At 42.4% G+C, this 17,788-nt stretch overlaps 2 protein-coding genes across 3 annotated transcripts; both read left to right on the top strand.

The window, feature by feature from the left end:
• The first annotated feature begins 1,692 nt into the window (after positions 1-1,692).
• On the top strand, positions 1,693-13,053 carry LOC101756687 (phosphomannomutase/phosphoglucomutase). 2 transcript variants are annotated; one of them, XM_004956060.4, is made up of 18 exons: positions 1,693-1,909; positions 3,484-3,702; positions 3,913-3,979; positions 5,073-5,256; positions 6,721-6,773; positions 7,063-7,151; positions 8,339-8,575; positions 9,442-9,506; positions 10,259-10,319; positions 10,397-10,514; positions 10,586-10,667; positions 10,752-10,824; positions 10,895-10,956; positions 11,054-11,149; positions 11,485-11,639; positions 12,282-12,378; positions 12,455-12,532; positions 12,617-13,053. In XM_004956060.4, the coding sequence occupies exons 1-18, from the start codon at positions 1,903-1,905 to the stop codon at positions 12,722-12,724; spliced, it is 1,851 nt and encodes a 616-aa protein (XP_004956117.2). In that variant the 5' UTR covers positions 1,693-1,902; the 3' UTR covers positions 12,725-13,053. The 2 variants fall into 2 exon arrangements, with proteins under 2 accessions (XP_004956117.2, XP_004956118.2); XM_004956061.4 differs by lacking the exon at positions 3,484-3,702 and having other exon boundaries at positions 1,696-1,909.
• Positions 13,054-16,042: 2,989 nt separating this feature from the next.
• Positions 16,043-17,487, top strand: LOC101756292 (aquaporin PIP2-6). The gene is made up of 3 exons (XM_004956059.3): positions 16,043-16,739; positions 16,842-16,982; positions 17,089-17,487. The coding sequence occupies exons 1-3, from the start codon at positions 16,131-16,133 to the stop codon at positions 17,197-17,199; spliced, it is 861 nt and encodes a 286-aa protein (XP_004956116.1). The 5' UTR covers positions 16,043-16,130; the 3' UTR covers positions 17,200-17,487.
• Positions 17,488-17,788: the final 301 nt, after the last annotated feature.

Raw genomic sequence — 17,788 nt, 5'->3', positions numbered from 1 at the left:
TCATCCTCGTGGGTTGGGCGTCTACTTCTTGTTGGCATGCCTCTACGGCTCCGCCAGTCCTTGTCCTTAGAGGTTGGGCGCCTACTTCTGGTCGGCGGGCCTCCATGACTTCGCCAATCCTTATGTACAGGCACTGGAACTTGCTATTGGGATCAACTTTTTCTTCTTTTTGGACCATTGGACTAATTATACTAATCGTTTCAATGCTCGGGGGCTACTCCTATGGAGTGCATCTTGCGACATCCTCCATATCCTTCCCTTCGACCTGCTGGATGCCCGACATCCATCAACTCGGCACTCGACTTCGCTCTGCGCGTATGGCTCTATGTTCGCTCGGATTTTCTTCTTTTTTAAGCATTGTGTAGCCTCCCGTCACCATGACGCCATCGCAACTTCAGCCGACCACATTCCAAGCTTCGTTGTGATGACCTCAAGTTCCTATTCGCCTACACATCGCTCGGAATTTGAGGGATATGGGTACCCCATGGGTCCCCACCGATCAGGATACAGGCCTGACCTGACAAGTGGGCCCGCCCGACTAGGGCATGCGGGCTAAGGACATAAAAATACTTGAGTACACGCTAAGAAGGCCGGGCAATTCAAATCAGTCCGGATGTTGCGGGATACGTATTGTAATCCGACTCAAATTACGTTCCATGTAACTACCGAATAAATTAAATTCAAACTGACTTGTAACCCTAGAACACAACATCAACTCTCGAGCAATACAAACCACCAGTATACAGGATGTAGGGTATTACTCTCCGGAGGTCCGAACCTGCTTCGTGTCCCTCGTGTTCTCGCGATCACCTTCGAGTTCTTAGTTTCGCAATCCCCTCCACCTACAAATCAACCACTCGGGTAACCCCTATGGACTGCCGGGCTACTAAATTCGACAGTAGGGTTATCGGTTATTTAGTCGGATTCGACTAGGCGAGTCCTACTCTGATTACTACGAGTACTTTTCCTAATCCTCGACTAGTTCATGTCTTGTCACGTAGACTGCGCCATCCTGCGATATAGTCTCCATATCAAATACGTCTCAAGTGTACAGTGCTTGTATTTAGGATTGTCCAAATCTTGTTGTGGTGATGTACATGTATATACGATGGCTGCCGCGTTGGTCGCCCGGCGTGCACGAGGGTGTTGGGCCCATGTGCGCCTCGAGGTGTGCGAACGAGCCTATCTCCTAATCCCACGCTAGCGTCGAGTTTTTCTCCCTTTCTCTTTCTTTCTCTTCCACGGCGGAACGAATCCAACATGGAGAGGTACGAGCTAGCTGACGCGTCTCCGCTGGAAGGGACTACGGCCCCGTTTGTATCCGCTTATAAGCGGCTTATCGGTGGAAATAAGCGAGAATCCCGCCAAACGCTTTGCTTATTTCCACCGATTCTCGCTTATGTGGTAAGCCGCTTCAACGATTTGAACTACGAGAAGCGAAAAGCGAGAAGCGAGAAAATCTTTGCTTAGATTATAATCTAAGCGTGGCTAGGAAAAGCGTATACAAACAGGGCCTACATCCGCCGGACCGCCACTACACACAGACACATGTAAGAAAATTTCATCACGAGCGCAAGCCAGTCAACAAATAGAGAGAGAGAGACGATCGGGCGGGCTGGGTTGGGCTGAGATTTCTCCTCTCCGGGCCATCATGATGATTCCTTGTGAATGGGATTGGATCGAGCCTGTGAGCAGGCACGTGATTTAACCGAATATTTTCCTGCATCTTCCGCATGCGGCGGTGCCGCACATCTCCACCAGATTTTTGGTTCCATCGGCACCAACGAGGTTTTTGCCTTTTTATCAAAAAAGGGATCCCCCTCCACCGCTGCTCCGCTCTCCTCGTGCTCGCCGCCCCCACCGAGCCTCAAGCCGAAGCCGCCTCCCCACGCTCGCGCAGCCATGGCAGGTCAGTCCATCGCCGCCTCCTCCGCCCGCCCTTCTCCGAATCCGTGCTGCGGCGCTGTACAGCTCTTTCGATCGAGTCGATTGGTAGGCGAACCCAAACCCCATGGTTGGGCTAGTTGTCCGTAAGGCCCCGAAGCTTCGGGAAGGGTACGAGCTAGTGGGCTTCAGGTGTCACAGCTAGGGACGTTGTGTGGGAAATTATGGGATTGTTTGAAAGATAAACCAAATATACTGTCTGGAAACTCGTCAATGGTTGTGTTTTCTTATGGTTGGTTTGGTTACACTGAAAGATTGGATGATGCCCACCCCTGTGTCACACAGGCTGTGTGGCCTTTGTACCGGCCAAAGGGAAAGAGAAGAATAAGGTTGGACACCTTTTTTGTCTGTCATTGAGAACAAGGAACATAAACATTATTCATTATGTGAAGAAAACATTCCTGGCTAAGCACACCTTTCAATTCAATGTTTACGGCAACACGTCGAACAAAACAGGGGCGAAGCTACGTTAATGTACCCTGGTGCATGATGCAAAACTTTGCATGTACTTAGACTCATTTTTACCATGTATTACATTGGAAGTTGTATAAATTGGTTGATACATACTGCAGTGTGCGACAGGGTTATGTCAAACCTAGTTTTGCCCCTGAAACAAAAGATTACGTTTGCAGTTCATTAAGATACCTTCTGGTTCTGAATGGTTCTGATATTCAGCAAATTTGAATTTGTTATTCTGTTTCTTGTTGACTGAATGTTTTTGTGGACCGAGTAGGTGATGCTTGCATCTACCAATTAGTTATGCTGGTCCGTTTGACCTAACGCCATAGGTTGTATGGTTGGAATTAACAAGATAGAAAAATTGCAACATCCTCGCTCTCTGTGTTATAATTTCGTTTAGAGCATTTCAGAATGGTACCTTAATAGAAGACGTGTAACCCTGCATTTGCAATGCATCTTTCTAATTGTGTGATGTGGTTAGTAGCAGCATTATTTTTAGGGTAGTGTCATTAACTGTCAGCATTGTGGGGCAACGGATCAACATAAGCTGCAGTTCATCGTGTGGATAGTAGTAACCTCCGCTCGCTAAGAGGTGGTTGTAGAGAAGAAAGCAAGCAATATCTATACTAGCGCCATGTGTGATACAAAATTGTCTTGGTCCCGCATGAGACCCCTTTTCTGTATTGATCAATTAGCGAATTTGAAATCAACACTTCAAACTTCACATGGCTTTGGTCCTAGAGATTGTGAACATATCCAACTCTGTCGAAAGAAGATGCTCATAATCATGAATTCATGATGCATATTCAAGTGAACCATTCCATCCAGGTTAAACCATGTCCCATGAACCAAAAGCAAGTTAGCTGATTTGCACCTAACTACCCAAGTCCTTGTGCCCAAGTTTGTAAAGAAGATATTTGAGAGAGAAATGGAACGAATTTTACTGATTTGCATTTTGCTGAAGAAAATTTATGCCATCCACCCATTTTATTTGGATACAAATGAAAGCAAACAAATTATCTTGTACAAAGTCTTAATTAACATTAGAGGGAGATCTGATAGATTTGGCAATTTGTGCAGCATTATCAGCGAAGACCATACAAAATGCATTCTTGGCACAACATCACCCACGGACTAGGCATGGTACAAGATATCCCAGTGACTTTTGTTCCCTCAAAACCCGCGGCATGCATTCCTTCCAGGAATGTAGATTGACAGTGGCTGATTCTTCAGCCAAATGGTTAAATACCACATCGACACCATGGACTAGCTTCAACAAACAAGCAATTAGCTGCAATGGTGTGTTCTAGGCTCTCATCGGTCAGATTGCTCACTAGTATTACGCTAGAATTTTTTCACTTGTTCATTTTTAATATTAATATTTTGTTTCAAATAATGTCTAATTATCATTCTCAGATCACAGTTTGGGTTCTTATTTTTGGTATTAGTAATGTGTAATGTGCATGCATGTCCAAGTGTGAAAAGTCACTTACAATAACTACATTGCAGCTGCTCAAGGTGGCAGTGTTGTCTCTTCCTCTGAGAAAGTTGATTTTCTCAAGCTTCAAAATGGCAGGTATATATTTTATGCGAATCTAATTTGCTTATAGTGCTAGTCCCATTTTAGTTTACAAACATATATTAGTAGAAATTAGGATTGAATGCTGCAAAAGCACCATTGGTATGATGGTGGGGTCGTGGGCGCATGGCTCCACCCACCATGGTTCAAGCCCTGGTGTGCACCTATTTAGATATTAGTGAGTTTAATGATTATATGCATCCTTAGTTGGTGCAGAGGCCGGAAGTTATACTTCATCTAAAAAGGGGTTGAACAAGTGTTTGGACAGAGGTCCCATGTTCTTTTTGCATCTTGTGCATAGTAGTATGGGTATGGGATGGTCAGAGTGAACTTTATGACAGGCATTGTGCATAGCAAGGGGGAGGGGCTATTAATTCATATAGTTGCTGTTAGTTTTGTGTGCAATTTTTTTCAAAGAAAAGGGTTATAACATATATAGAAGGTAAGAATAATACGTTTGAGTAGTAAATTATTGTTCTTCTGCTGGATGTAGTTTCATAGGTATTCAGCAATATGATGTTAGATCTCTTGGAGTTTTGCCTGCAGGGATCATTATTAGATTAGTAGAAACCATATACGATGGAGACATGTGTTAGCATGTGCAATACATGTGATGCCTGTTATCCTATGCTATGATTCACTCCTCTTTTGACATTAATGAAATTATTAATGCTTCGGTAGGGGCTATCTGTGCTCTCAGCTGAAATCCTTACTGCTTCTATGTTTCTGTATATCTATACTATGCAATTTTGTAAAGCCTAACATCAAATGCAATAACTTTTCCATTCCATGGACCAAACATACCAAAGGTGAGAACATTTGACATGATCTAATTGATGGGCCTTTGATGATTTTTTTTGGAGTAATGCAATTACTGTAAACTGATATTGTTCCTTTATAATGTGAAATATGGTAGACCAAAGTTAATGCCATTGAAAAAAATAAAAATAACTTTTAGTTTCAGCTGTGTTGTTAAAAATTCTAAAGAGTCAATTAATGAAATACTTTAGAGATGTTCTTAGTTTGTGTTAAGTACATTTGTAAGGTTGTATATATGAACTGCTTTTATTGAGGCTGTTTTGTTTTCCAGTGATATTCGTGGTGTTGCTGTTGCTGGGGTTGAAGGTGAGCCTGTCAACCTCACGGAACCTGCCACTGAAGCTATAGCTGCAGCTTTTGCTGCGTGGCTGTTAAACAAGAAGGAAGCAGATGGATTGAGACGTTTGAGAATATCTGTTGGACATGATTCACGAATCTCTGCACATAAATTGCAGGTGGATCCTGTTTTCTGTTCATTTAATTAATCTTATGAACCAAAATTACACATGTTTAAGCCTTTATTTATTGAATACGAAAATCCTGTTTCATCTAGTGTAGTTTGGACTTCTCCTACTGTGTTATGTCAAGCATTCATAACCGTGTAATAATTTTCAATACTTGTTCGTTTGGCGCGTAACAGATTTCTTCTCCTGTGATAAATGAAAGTCACTAGTGTTTTTTTCCTCGAACAACGCAGGAGAGCTGCGCATCATTTCATTAAGGAGCAGTACCAAAAGTACAATAAGACACACTACACACCCAAAAACCCACTCACACCCTGTAGCACTGACAGTATACATGCCAGACTTGAACCAAGGAAACGACCAAAAAGGCAAGGACACAGGCCCTAGAAAAGGCTCTGGAGGCCCTGAGCCCCAGCTGTGCACCATAGAGCTCCCTCTTTTATTGTCCGCACCAAGGATACACTCGGGGTAGCATTGTTGAAAACACGGTCGTTGTGGTGTTTCCAAATCTCCCATGCTACTAAATTGATCTAATTGAGGCATTTTTGGTGCTCCTTATCCACTCTCTTAATTGCCTGGTTCCACCAGCCAGAGAAGGTAGAGGCATCAGGCTGTGGGGTTAGAGCCCGCAGGCCAATTCTCTGGAATACAGTGAACCATACTTCCCTTGCAACCACATAGGAGGTCAACAGATGGTTTATAGTTTCAGGAGCTTGTTCACAGAATGGGCAAGACGCCGGACATGGCAACCTCTACTTTGCCAATCTGTCCGCGCAACAACAGTAAGTGCGTCAAGCCTTATGAAAAAATTTGCACCGTAATGGAGCCCATGACTTCGAAAATCCTTTTCCAAGGTGCAAAACTAATAGTCAATAGACCCAACAAAGAAACCATTGTAGGCTATAAACTGAAAGCTTCAATGCGTGCTGGTCATGGACATCTCTGGAGATAGGTGTCTTGTAACAGCTCCCATAGCTGAAGGTACTCGTTCAATACATTCAGTGAGCAAGGTCCCCTAATGTCACTCACCCACTTTCTGTTGCTTAGAGCTTCTCCCATGATTCTTCTGTTGACTACTCATCTAGAGACAAGAGCGACCAGACTAGTATTTGTTTCCTGGCAGCAGGGTTTATAAATATGAAAAAAATAGTGTAACTAGTGAACTGCCTTCTTACATGAATGCGTGTGCATGCTTAGATTGAATTCGTGGTTTCATACATTATGACTCATGATAGGGGTTGTCTTCTCTGTAGTTACAGGATAATTTATGTTCATCTTGCTAGTCTGTTCTACCTCTTTTTACCCAAACTTTATATGAATAATTAAATATAAAAGCATCCTGATGGTAAAACAGAACAATATTCAGATCTGAAGTTTATGATACTTCAGCGATGCACTTGCCCTCAATTTTTTTTTTGGGTTCTATAATAGCTACTAAAAGGTGATTGTTGTCAGAATGCAGTTACTCATGGAATCACTGCTGCTGGACATGATATCCTACAGTTTGGGTGAGTTGTTTCTTTAGTTTTGTTACATAAATTTATGCAACATCCTCTTTGTTGCATAGAGGCACCCAAATTTAGACATCCAAAATAGTTCCCTCGTTATGTGATTTCTTTTCCCTGAGAAATTTCACACATCAGTTCTTTGGAATCTACAATGCTAAATTGTAGCCATGCAAAATGGTTTTGGTAGCTTCTCTGCTTTGATATTTTCTTCATAACTTTGTTACCTAATAATCGGCTCAAAAGAAGGGGACATATTTCAATTCTGACAAAGGATTATGCATATATGTAGATTGGCTTCGACACCTGCAATGTTCAACAGTACACTTACGGAAGATGAGAGAAATCATTTACCCGTTGATGGAGCCATAATGATAACAGGTATGGTTAGAAATAAATTTTATGTAGGCATTTTATAACTAGTTTCTATATAAGAAATTGCAAAAGCCTTTGCGAAGGTATACAAAATTGTCACATGAGTTATGTCACTAACATGATTTTCTTCGTCCATCGGAGTTTCGATTATTTGGTTTGAACACGATTGGTCATTGTTATTTTCTAACATGACTAACTTGGAGGTCCAACACTTGTTTGATAAGCCAAGCTTTTTTTTTTTGAATTGTGGCATGCAACTAAACAGGACTGATAACATCCAGAACTGCCAGTATTTTCGTGGATGTTTCTGAGAAAATTTATATATCTCTCTGCCAGTACTTGAATTGTGGCATGTTTTTGTGCTTATGCGCAATGTTGGGACTTCGATGTCTCTGATTTCCTATTTTGGTGTTAAATAACTTCATCCATTTTTAGATTTAAGCATGTCAGTTCATTTAACTCTGGTATATATAGAACTTTGTCAGATATGTCATTTGACTTATTGCTACCTTGTTGCAAATCAAACCAGAAATCACTATGTCATAGAAAAAGTCCAATTTATCCCCCTCCTGTCAGCTGTTAGGACACCATTCTGAACTCATTTCAGAGATGATTATGCACTGCTGAACCTTGGTGAGCAAGTGCAAGACTGCTTTGATTGCTTCATTTTGGTTTATGCTTGGGTGTTTGATTTGGTGTCCACCTATTGGGGATGCAAAAATCCAAGTTTTTAGCATATTCATATATTACTTGCGTATTGTTTGATTCCTATGTGTAACTCTACTCTGAATATCATGTGGATTTCCTATGCTATCCAATCCTCAGTTCAGCGCCTTCTTGTTATATTTACATTGCTGTAATCCAAACATTCCTTAAATGCTATTGTATGCCAGGAGAATTAAGTTTTAGAGTAAAAAAACAAGAATAGAGAATAAAAGAAATAAATGCAACTTAAATGTTGTTTTTCATATGCAGTTGCATGAATATTCTATTCTTCTCTGAAATCTATATGATGTTGTGATTATATGGATGCACATTATTAAAATATGCATCTACTTGTGAAATTTGTCATATGCACGTGTGCTCATTTTGTGGCTTTCTGTTCAAGCCACAGTGTTATATTATTTCCACGTCATAAAATGTTTGGCAATTATACAGGGAACCTAAGTTTTTGGGATTGTTCTTCTTTACAGCGAGCCATCTTCCCTACAATCGGAATGGTCTCAAGTTTTTTACAAGTGATGGTGGGCTAAATAAGGCTGATATCAAAGATATCCTGGAGCGTGCTTCTAAAATATATGAGGAATCTGCGCATGGCAAGCTGAAAGAATGGGAGGATGCTTCTAGGGGAGTTGTGAATAGTGTGGACTACATGTCAATTTATGCTTCTGATCTTGTGCAAGCAGTTCGTAAATCTGCTGGAGACAAAGGTGTTTTTCATGTCCTATTTTTTAAAACTCATTTTTACTTACCAGACTAGTCCACAGTTCGATTTCTTGTCTGACATTTGCATTAACTTTTGATATTCACAGATAATTTCTGCAATTTTTTTTTCTCGAACACGCAGGAGAGCTGCGTATCATTGTATTAATAGGAGAAGAAAGAGTCATACAGAGACCCAAACACACACCCACACACACTAGAACCCGAAGATCCTAATCACCTTTTACAAGAATAAAAAACGACCACGAAGCCAAGAGCTGAGGCTTAATCAACCCCTCTGGCAGCTGGCAGGGGGAGGCCCTTAGCCCCAGCCATGCTCCACAGCTGGGCATCTTCTCTGGCTAAAGTCAGAGCCGTAGCAACCCTGGGGGAAGCCCCATTAAACACACAGTCATTGTGATGTCTAATTTCTGCAATCTATTTGAATACTTATGACATCATTGCTTTTGTGTGCTCAATCAAAATTCCTAGTTATGAATTACTCCAGTAGCACTTTTTAGCCCCTTAGCTCCTGTTATGCATTACTCTCAGTACAAAATCATTTGCAGTCACTTTTATCTCATTTTGTGGAAGACATCCATTTTGCATGTATGCAATGCCAATTTCACAATTTACTTGGTTGTTTATATTGTAAACTTCTTTACACACAGCAAAATTATCTGTTCATGTTTTTGCGTCATCGCATTCTACTTGTATTCAAATGAAGCTATTGTCCATGAGCATGATGGATATAGTGAACTTTTGTGAAATGATTGAATATAGATATAGTGAACTTTTGTGGAAATGATTGAATACCAAACATTAATATGAAGCAACTTCTGATGCTCATGTTTTTTTCTTTCTTTGGCCTTAGATAAACCATTGGAGGGGCTGCACATAGTCGTTGATGCAGGGAATGGTGCCGGCGGCTTTTTTGTGGTAATGTGTTATACTTCCAAAGTTGTTCTATAGCAATGTACATTTTTAAGCCTTAGTTCATTTGTTATGTTGTCTTTTGTTACCTTTAATCAAATGATTGATTACTCTATTAAATGCTTCACACTTGCCTCTCTGCAGTTTAATAGGTTGATTAGGCTCTGTTTGGCTGGCTGCTTTTCTTCTAATCTTGTTTGGTGGAACTGCTTTTAAATTCCAATATTGAGTAACTGCTTTTCTTCTAATCTATCTTGCAAGTGGGGATATTAACATGTTTCAGCTTACACAAGTGTGAGAAAATCAACAATTCAACAGTTGTGCAACACATTTTATCTAGACCTCATTGGATTTCCCTAACAATCTATTACATCTTCTATGATTTGTTTTCTACAGTAGTTTAAAAAATTAGTGCAGCACAACACAACAGATGCAAGCAGGCCCTTAGTATAACAGTTAGAGAAATCTAGTTTTTAAAGTTTGAATTTTCAACCATATAAGATAGCAAATAATATTAGCATTAAATTTTCTTTCAAATGTTCAGGGAAGAATTTCAATTTGTTCTATAAAAGCATGTCAATGTTGATCCATTTCTAAAACTCTGCCCTAGATTAATCTCCCAAGTTGAGTTCCACTATTTTCTTTGGTTGATTTTCTCTTTACATTACAAAACTGTCCAGTGAATATTTAGAATGATACTCCTGAAACACTTAGCTATTAACAGAAAATGTTGAGTTTATTTGTAATTTTTGGATCAGGATAAGGTACTCAAACCATTAGGAGCTGTCACTACTGGAAGTCAATTCCTGGAGCCTGATGGTAATCACTGATTTTTTTTCTTAATGTAACTATATCACTTTTGGCCTTTCTCACATTTCTATACACCACATATTCAGGCTTGTTTCCCAACCACATTCCGAACCCTGAAGACAAAACTGCAATGAAGGCCATTACACAAGCAGTTCTTGATAACAAGGCAGACTTAGGCATCATATTTGATACCGATGTCGACAGGTGCAAAATAGCTAGCCATTGAGGTTCTGCTGATGTCTAATAGGTCAGAGCTCAAACCTTGCCTTTTGCAGGTCTGCTGCTGTTGATTCCAGTGGTCGTGAGATGAACCGTAACCGATTGATTGCTTTGATGGCTGCCATAGTTCTTGAGGAAGTAAGATTTTTTTGTTCTAAGATGCAGTTTTATTTTGTTCTACTCTATTGCTTGCCACTAACTACTTCATTGCTCTGTTGCTAGCACCCAGGAACTACAGTTGTGACAGATAGTGTGACTTCAGATGGGTTGACTGTATTTATTGAAAATAAACTTGGTATGTAATGTTTATAGTATGGTGCTTTGTTTCAGTACATAGTCATTTGCTTATATATTTTGTTCTTAAGGAGGGAAACATCACCGTTTCAAGCGAGGGTACAAGAATGTCATAGATGAGGCTATTCGTCTGGTTAGTTTGCATTTTCTATGTAATTCAGTTAGTCCCTTGATTTTTTCCATAATTTAACTAGCAGTAAAATGACATTTATAATATGACAATTTTTCAGAATTCTATTGGTGAGGAGTCACATTTGGCTATGGAAACAAGTGGCCATGGAGCACTGAAAGAGAATCACTGGCTCGATGATGGAGCATACCTTATGGTAAGGACCCTTGTTCTACACTCATTGAATTTTGTGAACCACGTAAAGGCGGAATAAGGAAAAATGGATAATCACATCGACATTTCATGTATGAGGAAAGTGATCTTTTGTATTATCGGGTCAAGAATTTTAAACCGATGAAGTTCTTTTGCACTGGCCACATTTTACCTATTAAAAAATATGGCTCTAATGTGTAGATGTGTGAGAATAGTTCCTCCTTGTTAGAGTAACTCCTAGTAGTTTAAAAATTTCTGGCGTACAATGTTTCATGGTTTTATGGAAAAAATGGGGCATATTTTGGATATGAGATTTAAAATTTCTCTTCTTCCCCTCAGGTCAAACTTTTGAATAAACTTGCTGCTGCTAGAACACTGGGTTCAAGTATTGGAAGTAAAGTTTTGACTGATTTGGTTGAGGGACTTGAGGAAGCTGCTGTGACAGTGGAGATAAGGTTGAAGATTGATCAGAATCATGCAGATTTGAAAGGAGGGTATGTTAATAACTCTCAAATACCTTATGGCTCATTTTCACGGAGAAATTATTTGTTAGTACTAGTAGTTTTCTAGTATTATGCACTTAATGTGATGAGAATGAGCAATCAGTTAGCTCAGATAACATGAGATGGTCTTGTTAACTGCACATAGCGAACTTTTTCTGGAAATGGAAAAAAAGAAAGATGAGTGTTATCCATTTGAATTTTCCATAGGCAAACAGGCAATCCTTAAAATTGAGCCCCTCATTGGTCACAAATGTATATCTATTAACTTGTGATTTTATCTATAGCAAACCAGTGACTGTGAATGCATCATTTCTGGCATATGGAAATATTTCCACATTTAGTTATGTAAATGACCTGTGATGTGAAAATAGGACTGGTGGCATCAGTTTTTTTGTTGACAATTTAGATACCTCTTTGGATGTTGTAGGTGGCTATTGTACAATAACATTTAGCTACATAAGTCTAAAAGAAGTGTAAGACGAGGATTGGTAGAAATATGTATGTAAAGTAAAATACAAGCACACGGATCACAGCCACTCTGTTAAATGATTTACTCTATTTGGTACAGGATTGAGCTACGGCGATAGATGTCTTTGAATATTTTAAAAAAATTGTGATTTAATCTCTCTACAGGCCCTTCCGTGATTATGGGGAAGCAGTTTTGAGACATTTAGAGAATGCAATTGGCAAAGATCCAAATCTCCACAAAGCCCCCAAGAATTATGAAGGCGTATGTCAATACTCTTTGCTTTCTTTTGAAATTTTCTTGTGTAGATCTTGATACATCTCGTCAATCTACTGTTCAGGTAAGAGTTTCAGGATATGGTGGGTGGTTCCTGTTGAGGCTCTCCCTCCATGACCCTGTCCTTCCCCTAAACATTGAGGTAGCCTCTCTTCCCGTCCTCTCTCAATCATTAGAGTGTAGCAAATCTACCATTTGACTGTCATGTGATATGTCCATATTACAGGCACCAAGTAACGATGATGCCATTAAGCTCGGGCTTGCAGTGCTTGCTGCTGTGAATGAGTTCTCAGCACTGGATGTGACAGCATTGAACAAATTCGTGCAGCAGTGAACATAGGGACACTGACATCATTCTGTGAGAGGTTTCACATGGGGACTTGCTTGTCTCTGTCGAACATGAACAAATTCCTGAGCTGTCAATATAGGGTTTCGATGTCTGGCTTTCCTCGGATGAATTTTTTCGTGTTTATACCAGGTATCAGAATAAGAACATTTATACTGGTGAGGCTGGTGTATACTTGAAAATAAGATGCGAGTGTTTTATAAGGATCAGGAGGCTTGCTATGAGGCCATGGATTTGCCAAAAATTTACTTGATTTGTTAATAACCTTTTCACCGTGATTAGATGAAGCACCCATTCGCTGCTTTGTTGTGGATTCCTATCTTAACGTTTGGTTTACTGGTTGTGCTGTATATATGATGATGGAGGATGCATGGATAAAATGGTTTCTTGCGTGATTTTTGAATTTCCTTATATATTTTCTTGATTTCAAGTTTGCCTCTTTTTTTCAAGATGCAGAACACCCATTCGTAATATTTTCGAGAAATTCCTGCGATTAAAAAAAAAACACTGATCCGATAGCAGCATACCTGTAGTACGTATGTGTCGAAGAGGTTTGACCAGTAACGTGTACTTTTGCAAATTCTGTCATGTTTGCTGTACGGGAGTGCAAAAGGACAGCATGCGCTTTTGTGTTACGGTCGATTTGTCATTTGGTGTAACAGTGACTATGCTATGCGTGCACCGACCGCGGCGCGGACGGTGGCATCTGACGTGGATGGATCATGCGCCCTACTGGTTTTGGGCCCACGTCCACCGCCCCGCCACTGTTGGCCCAACCACTGGATTGTTTTTAAAGCTATATGCAAGAGTTCCAGTACCATTCGTAATAAAGAACTAATGATACGTCACTATTGTTCTTTTATGACAAAACTTCATCGTTTATGAAAAACAAATGATCCGTCGTGGAAACTTCATCGTTTATGAAAAACAAATGATCCGTTGTGGTTGACCTGTAACTCCACCTCCGGCACTGCAACATTGTGATCGCCAAACTTTTGGCTCAAGGTTTCGATCCATCGGTAGCAAAGGAATTTGTTGCAGACGGATCATCACTAACATGAGCGAATCCACTGGAAGAGACAAGCGGTTAAAGACGGCCAGGAAGCGCACAAAGATCCGAGTCATGCACCACGTACGCTGCACCTCACGAGGTTCTAACTGCTCCACTTGAACAACTCATCCGATGGTTTCTTTCCTCTTTTGAGTTGTGAGGATACAACAACTTTTGTTCTGCTAAAAAATGACAAGCCTAGGCCTTCCTGCTATTTCTCTTAATCATGTTCATCACTTTTATTCTCTTATGATGTGAGTCTTGGTAGCTTGAGATTTATCAGGTAATGTTAATTTGTTAACAGGTGATGCACGTGTTGCAATAAACAGCTGTTCCCGGTGGACACTGTGTGCCAGAGGAGTAGGGGACACAGCTGTCCTGCTGGATGCCAGTAATTAATGTAATGGTTACTTCCTCAGACATTTGCAACAACGTCCTTAATTAGAAAACAGTTGTGTCCTAATACGTTAGGGCAGTGCCCAACTGTACCAAACAAGCACGTAAGAACACGAATTTGCCACGTAGATGCACACCGAGCAAAGCATCTGGCATCCAGGGCCAGGACAGGAGCATGAAACGAAGAGACTCCCATGCTGCGCCTCCCACATCCCTCGAACTGGCAACAAGCCAACAAGTGCGAGGAAACCATGGGCTGTTCGATCCAACCACCTGCTGGATTTGGATCCAATAACTCTGCATATCTCTCGTTGAAACTTTTTCTCCCGGCCGGTCGTGTGAATTCGCCTCAGATTCTATCCTTTGGTCGGCGCATGCACGATGCCTTTTTTCACCCAAACTCACCAACATTCCTGACACGAGCAGGTGGCCACGCGCTCATAAAATAGCTGAAGCCAAGGCCATGATTTCCAGCCCAAGTGGCGTGGCAAGTTTTTTTGTTTCGTCCGGTGCTCACTTTTGCATCCCCTTGTGGACGGGATTGAACCACCGGCGGCTCAGCCCAACTCGTCACAGACCATGCATTAGTGTGGCTAAGCCTTTCCCTGCTTTTGTTTTACTCGCTGATGGCGACCTAATTTGATTCTATTGGGAGGGTGTTAGCTGCTAGTGAGTGAGCCGAGGCTACCATGGCCACAAGATCAGCCGAAATGGCGCCGGTGGTGGGGCCGGGGCGAGATGGAGCTGGATGAGTGTGATGTCAGTGTGAGGATGGACTATGGAGGTCGGTGTTGGGCGGCTGTCTGCGCCAACAACAAGAAGCAATCATGCTTGCTTTTTTTTTCCCTTTGGTTAGGAGCTGATCAATTATAAGAGAACTAGCTGCCTCTCTGTATTTTTTTTTATTTTTGTCTATTTTAGGATGCCGTAACCTTATCCAGCATTATGAAAAAGCAAGAGATCGAGAAAGGCATGGAACATATGGGATATTCTTCAATAATACGACCACCTAGCTAGATTAAGCACAATGCTGGGTCTTGCTGCAAAAAATATGAAGGAAGTACATTGTGCTGCTGGGCCATTCATACAAAAAAAAGTAGTTGTTGTATTTCTATTGATTAGTGTGTGTATTTTAAACATATACATTGATAGCATGTGCCAGCTGCAAGTAATGCTTCGAGATGCAATAATTGCAGTAGGGCAAAGAAAAAGGGAGAACAGGAAGTTAGTTTGAAGCTAGTGAAGAAGAACATATATAGAATTGAAGTAAAAATCGCAGAAGTTGTCGAAGTTTGTAAAATGTACTGGTAATAAATCTAGCATTCGTCGTTGGTACTGCCTGAATGACTTCATGGCCGTGGGTAGTAGGAATCCCAAGTGCTTGCGCCTGAATTCAGTCTACAAGGGTCAGAATTCTGAAACACGAGGAATCCCAAGTGCTTGCGCCTGAATTCAGTCTAAAGGGTCAGAATTCTGAAACACAAGGAATCCCAAGTGCTACGCTCATATGTAGCGCTATAATTGGATTTTGCATTCGGTATGGTATTTTTTTTATATATTCTGAGTGGTCCGTTTTTCAAACTTTGAATCATGTCTAACTTGCCGAATTGAATGGGTAAACTGCATACAACCTGCTTAAAAGTTTGCAACGAGAAAAATAAGTAAAAGACACACATCCATCCAAGTATGAGCTTAGAAGACGTCAAATGCATCGTTAAACAGGGGAATGCTCTCTGTCCAATGTAGAACAGATACCCAGGCCATGAGCACCAAAACTTTCCAAAATTATAAGAAAAAAACTGCATTGCAGCATAAACCCCTTATAAATACCCTCCATGACAGCCCCAAAACCACAAACACAAGCAAAGCACTCACCTTCCCAACAGCTCTTGCTCGCGGCTCTCCACACTAGCTTCCAGCGAGAGCTTGCATTGTCAATCAGCTCAAATGGGCAAGGAGGTGGATGTGTCCACTCTCGAGGCCGGCGGCGCCCGCGACTACGCGGACCCGCCGCCGGCGCCGCTCGTCGACATCGACGAGCTCGGCAAGTGGTCCCTGTACCGCGCCGTGATCGCCGAGTTCGTGGCCACGCTGCTGTTCCTGTACATCACGGTGGCGACGGTAATCGGGTACAAGCACCAGACGGACGCGTCGGCGTCGGGGCCCGACGCGGCGTGCGGCGGCGTGGGCATCCTCGGCATCGCGTGGGCGTTCGGCGGTATGATCTTCATCCTCGTCTACTGCACCGCCGGCATCTCCGGAGGCCACATCAACCCGGCGGTCACCTTCGGCCTCTTCCTGGCGCGCAAGGTGTCCCTGGTGCGCGCAATCCTCTACATGGCGGCGCAGTGCTTGGGAGCCATCTGCGGAGTCGCGCTCGTCAAGGGCTTCCAGAGCGGCTTCTACGTGCGCTACGGCGGCGGCGCCAACGAGGTCAGCACCGGGTACTCCACCGGCACCGGCCTCGCCGCCGAGATTGTCGGCACCTTCGTTCTCGTCTACACCGTCTTCTCCGCCACCGACCCCAAGCGTAACGCCCGCGACTCCCACATCCCGGTATGTAATTGCTGCACACAATCTTGGGTCTTTGAGTTGTGACTTGCACATTGCAAGAAGCCAAGAACTCGCTGTGCTGATGCATGCCGACGAATTGGTCAGGTGTTGGCGCCGCTGCCCATTGGGTTCGCTGTGTTCATGGTGCACTTGGCGACGATCCCGATCACCGGCACGGGGATCAACCCGGCGAGGAGCCTCGGCGCCGCCGTAGTGTATAACAACAACAAGGCCTGGAGCGACCAGGTACTGCATCTCTGCCCTTGGCACATGGTGCAAGATTGCAGCAGCTAGCAATGGTTTCATCGATTAATTGTCCTGGAACAAACTGACAATTTTGTTTCATTTGCAGTGGATCTTCTGGGTGGGTCCGTTCATCGGCGCGGCGATCGCGGCGCTGTACCACCAGATCGTCCTCCGCGCCAGCGCCAGGGGCTACGGCTCTTTCCGGAGCAACGCCTAGGCCGACCTCGTCGTCGACGACATCCACAGCCGAGCAGGCCGTGACTGTGCTCTTCCTCCTCCGGAGTTTAAGTTGAACGGAGGGGGAGAGCCCCGGCGTGGTTAATGTAGTAGCAGTAGGAGCTTCAGTTTAACTGTTTAAGTGTTGGAACTGCCAGCAACGGCAGAGCAAGTGTTTTGTGTGTGCTGTGGAAAGCAAAGTGTAAGTCTGCGTGTGTGTGCCATGTTGGCTTGAAGTCAAATTAATAAAGATGGAGGGATCCAAGTATGGTTTTCTTTTTCTTTCAAACTCGGTTTGACCCCATTTTTGAAGAGTTACTTTAGATCTCTTGTGCCGCCTTGAGCTAGGGACGTCACCAATTTGGAAGGGGTCCTTGGGCTGCTCAGGCAGCTTAAACGGGTGCAAGTTAGTGAGTAGGAAATGGCACCAAGATTACGAGAAGACCAGCGGTTTGGAATGTCCCTTTTCTAAATAGAGCAGGTAGAACTAGAGGCCCCAACTAAGTAGCGCAACAACAACACCCGCCGGTCAAATTAGAACATCAACACTACATCAGAAATAATTTGTACTGGCACGTGGATTTTTTTTG

Source organism: Setaria italica, chromosome II, assembly GCF_000263155.2.
Source record: "Setaria italica strain Yugu1 chromosome II, Setaria_italica_v2.0, whole genome shotgun sequence".
Classification (NCBI taxonomy): domain Eukaryota; kingdom Viridiplantae; phylum Streptophyta; class Magnoliopsida; order Poales; family Poaceae; genus Setaria; species Setaria italica.
This window is presented reverse-complemented; position numbering and strand designations above follow the sequence as displayed.

Coding starts and splice junctions, on each gene's coding strand:
- LOC101756687 (XM_004956060.4), top strand. Junction 10,668..10,751: donor CTGCCATAGTTCTTGAGGAA/GTAAGATTTTTT, acceptor CTCTGTTGCTAG/CACCCAGGAACTACAGTTGT. Junction 11,640..12,281: donor CATGCAGATTTGAAAGGAGG/GTATGTTAATAA, acceptor ATCTCTCTACAG/GCCCTTCCGTGATTATGGGG.
- LOC101756292 (XM_004956059.3), top strand. CDS start 16,131: ATGGGCAAGGAGGTGGATGTGTCCACTCTCGAGGCCGGCGGCGCCCGC. Junction 16,740..16,841: donor CCCGCGACTCCCACATCCCG/GTATGTAATTGC, acceptor CGAATTGGTCAG/GTGTTGGCGCCGCTGCCCAT. Junction 16,983..17,088: donor ACAAGGCCTGGAGCGACCAG/GTACTGCATCTC, acceptor TTTCATTTGCAG/TGGATCTTCTGGGTGGGTCC.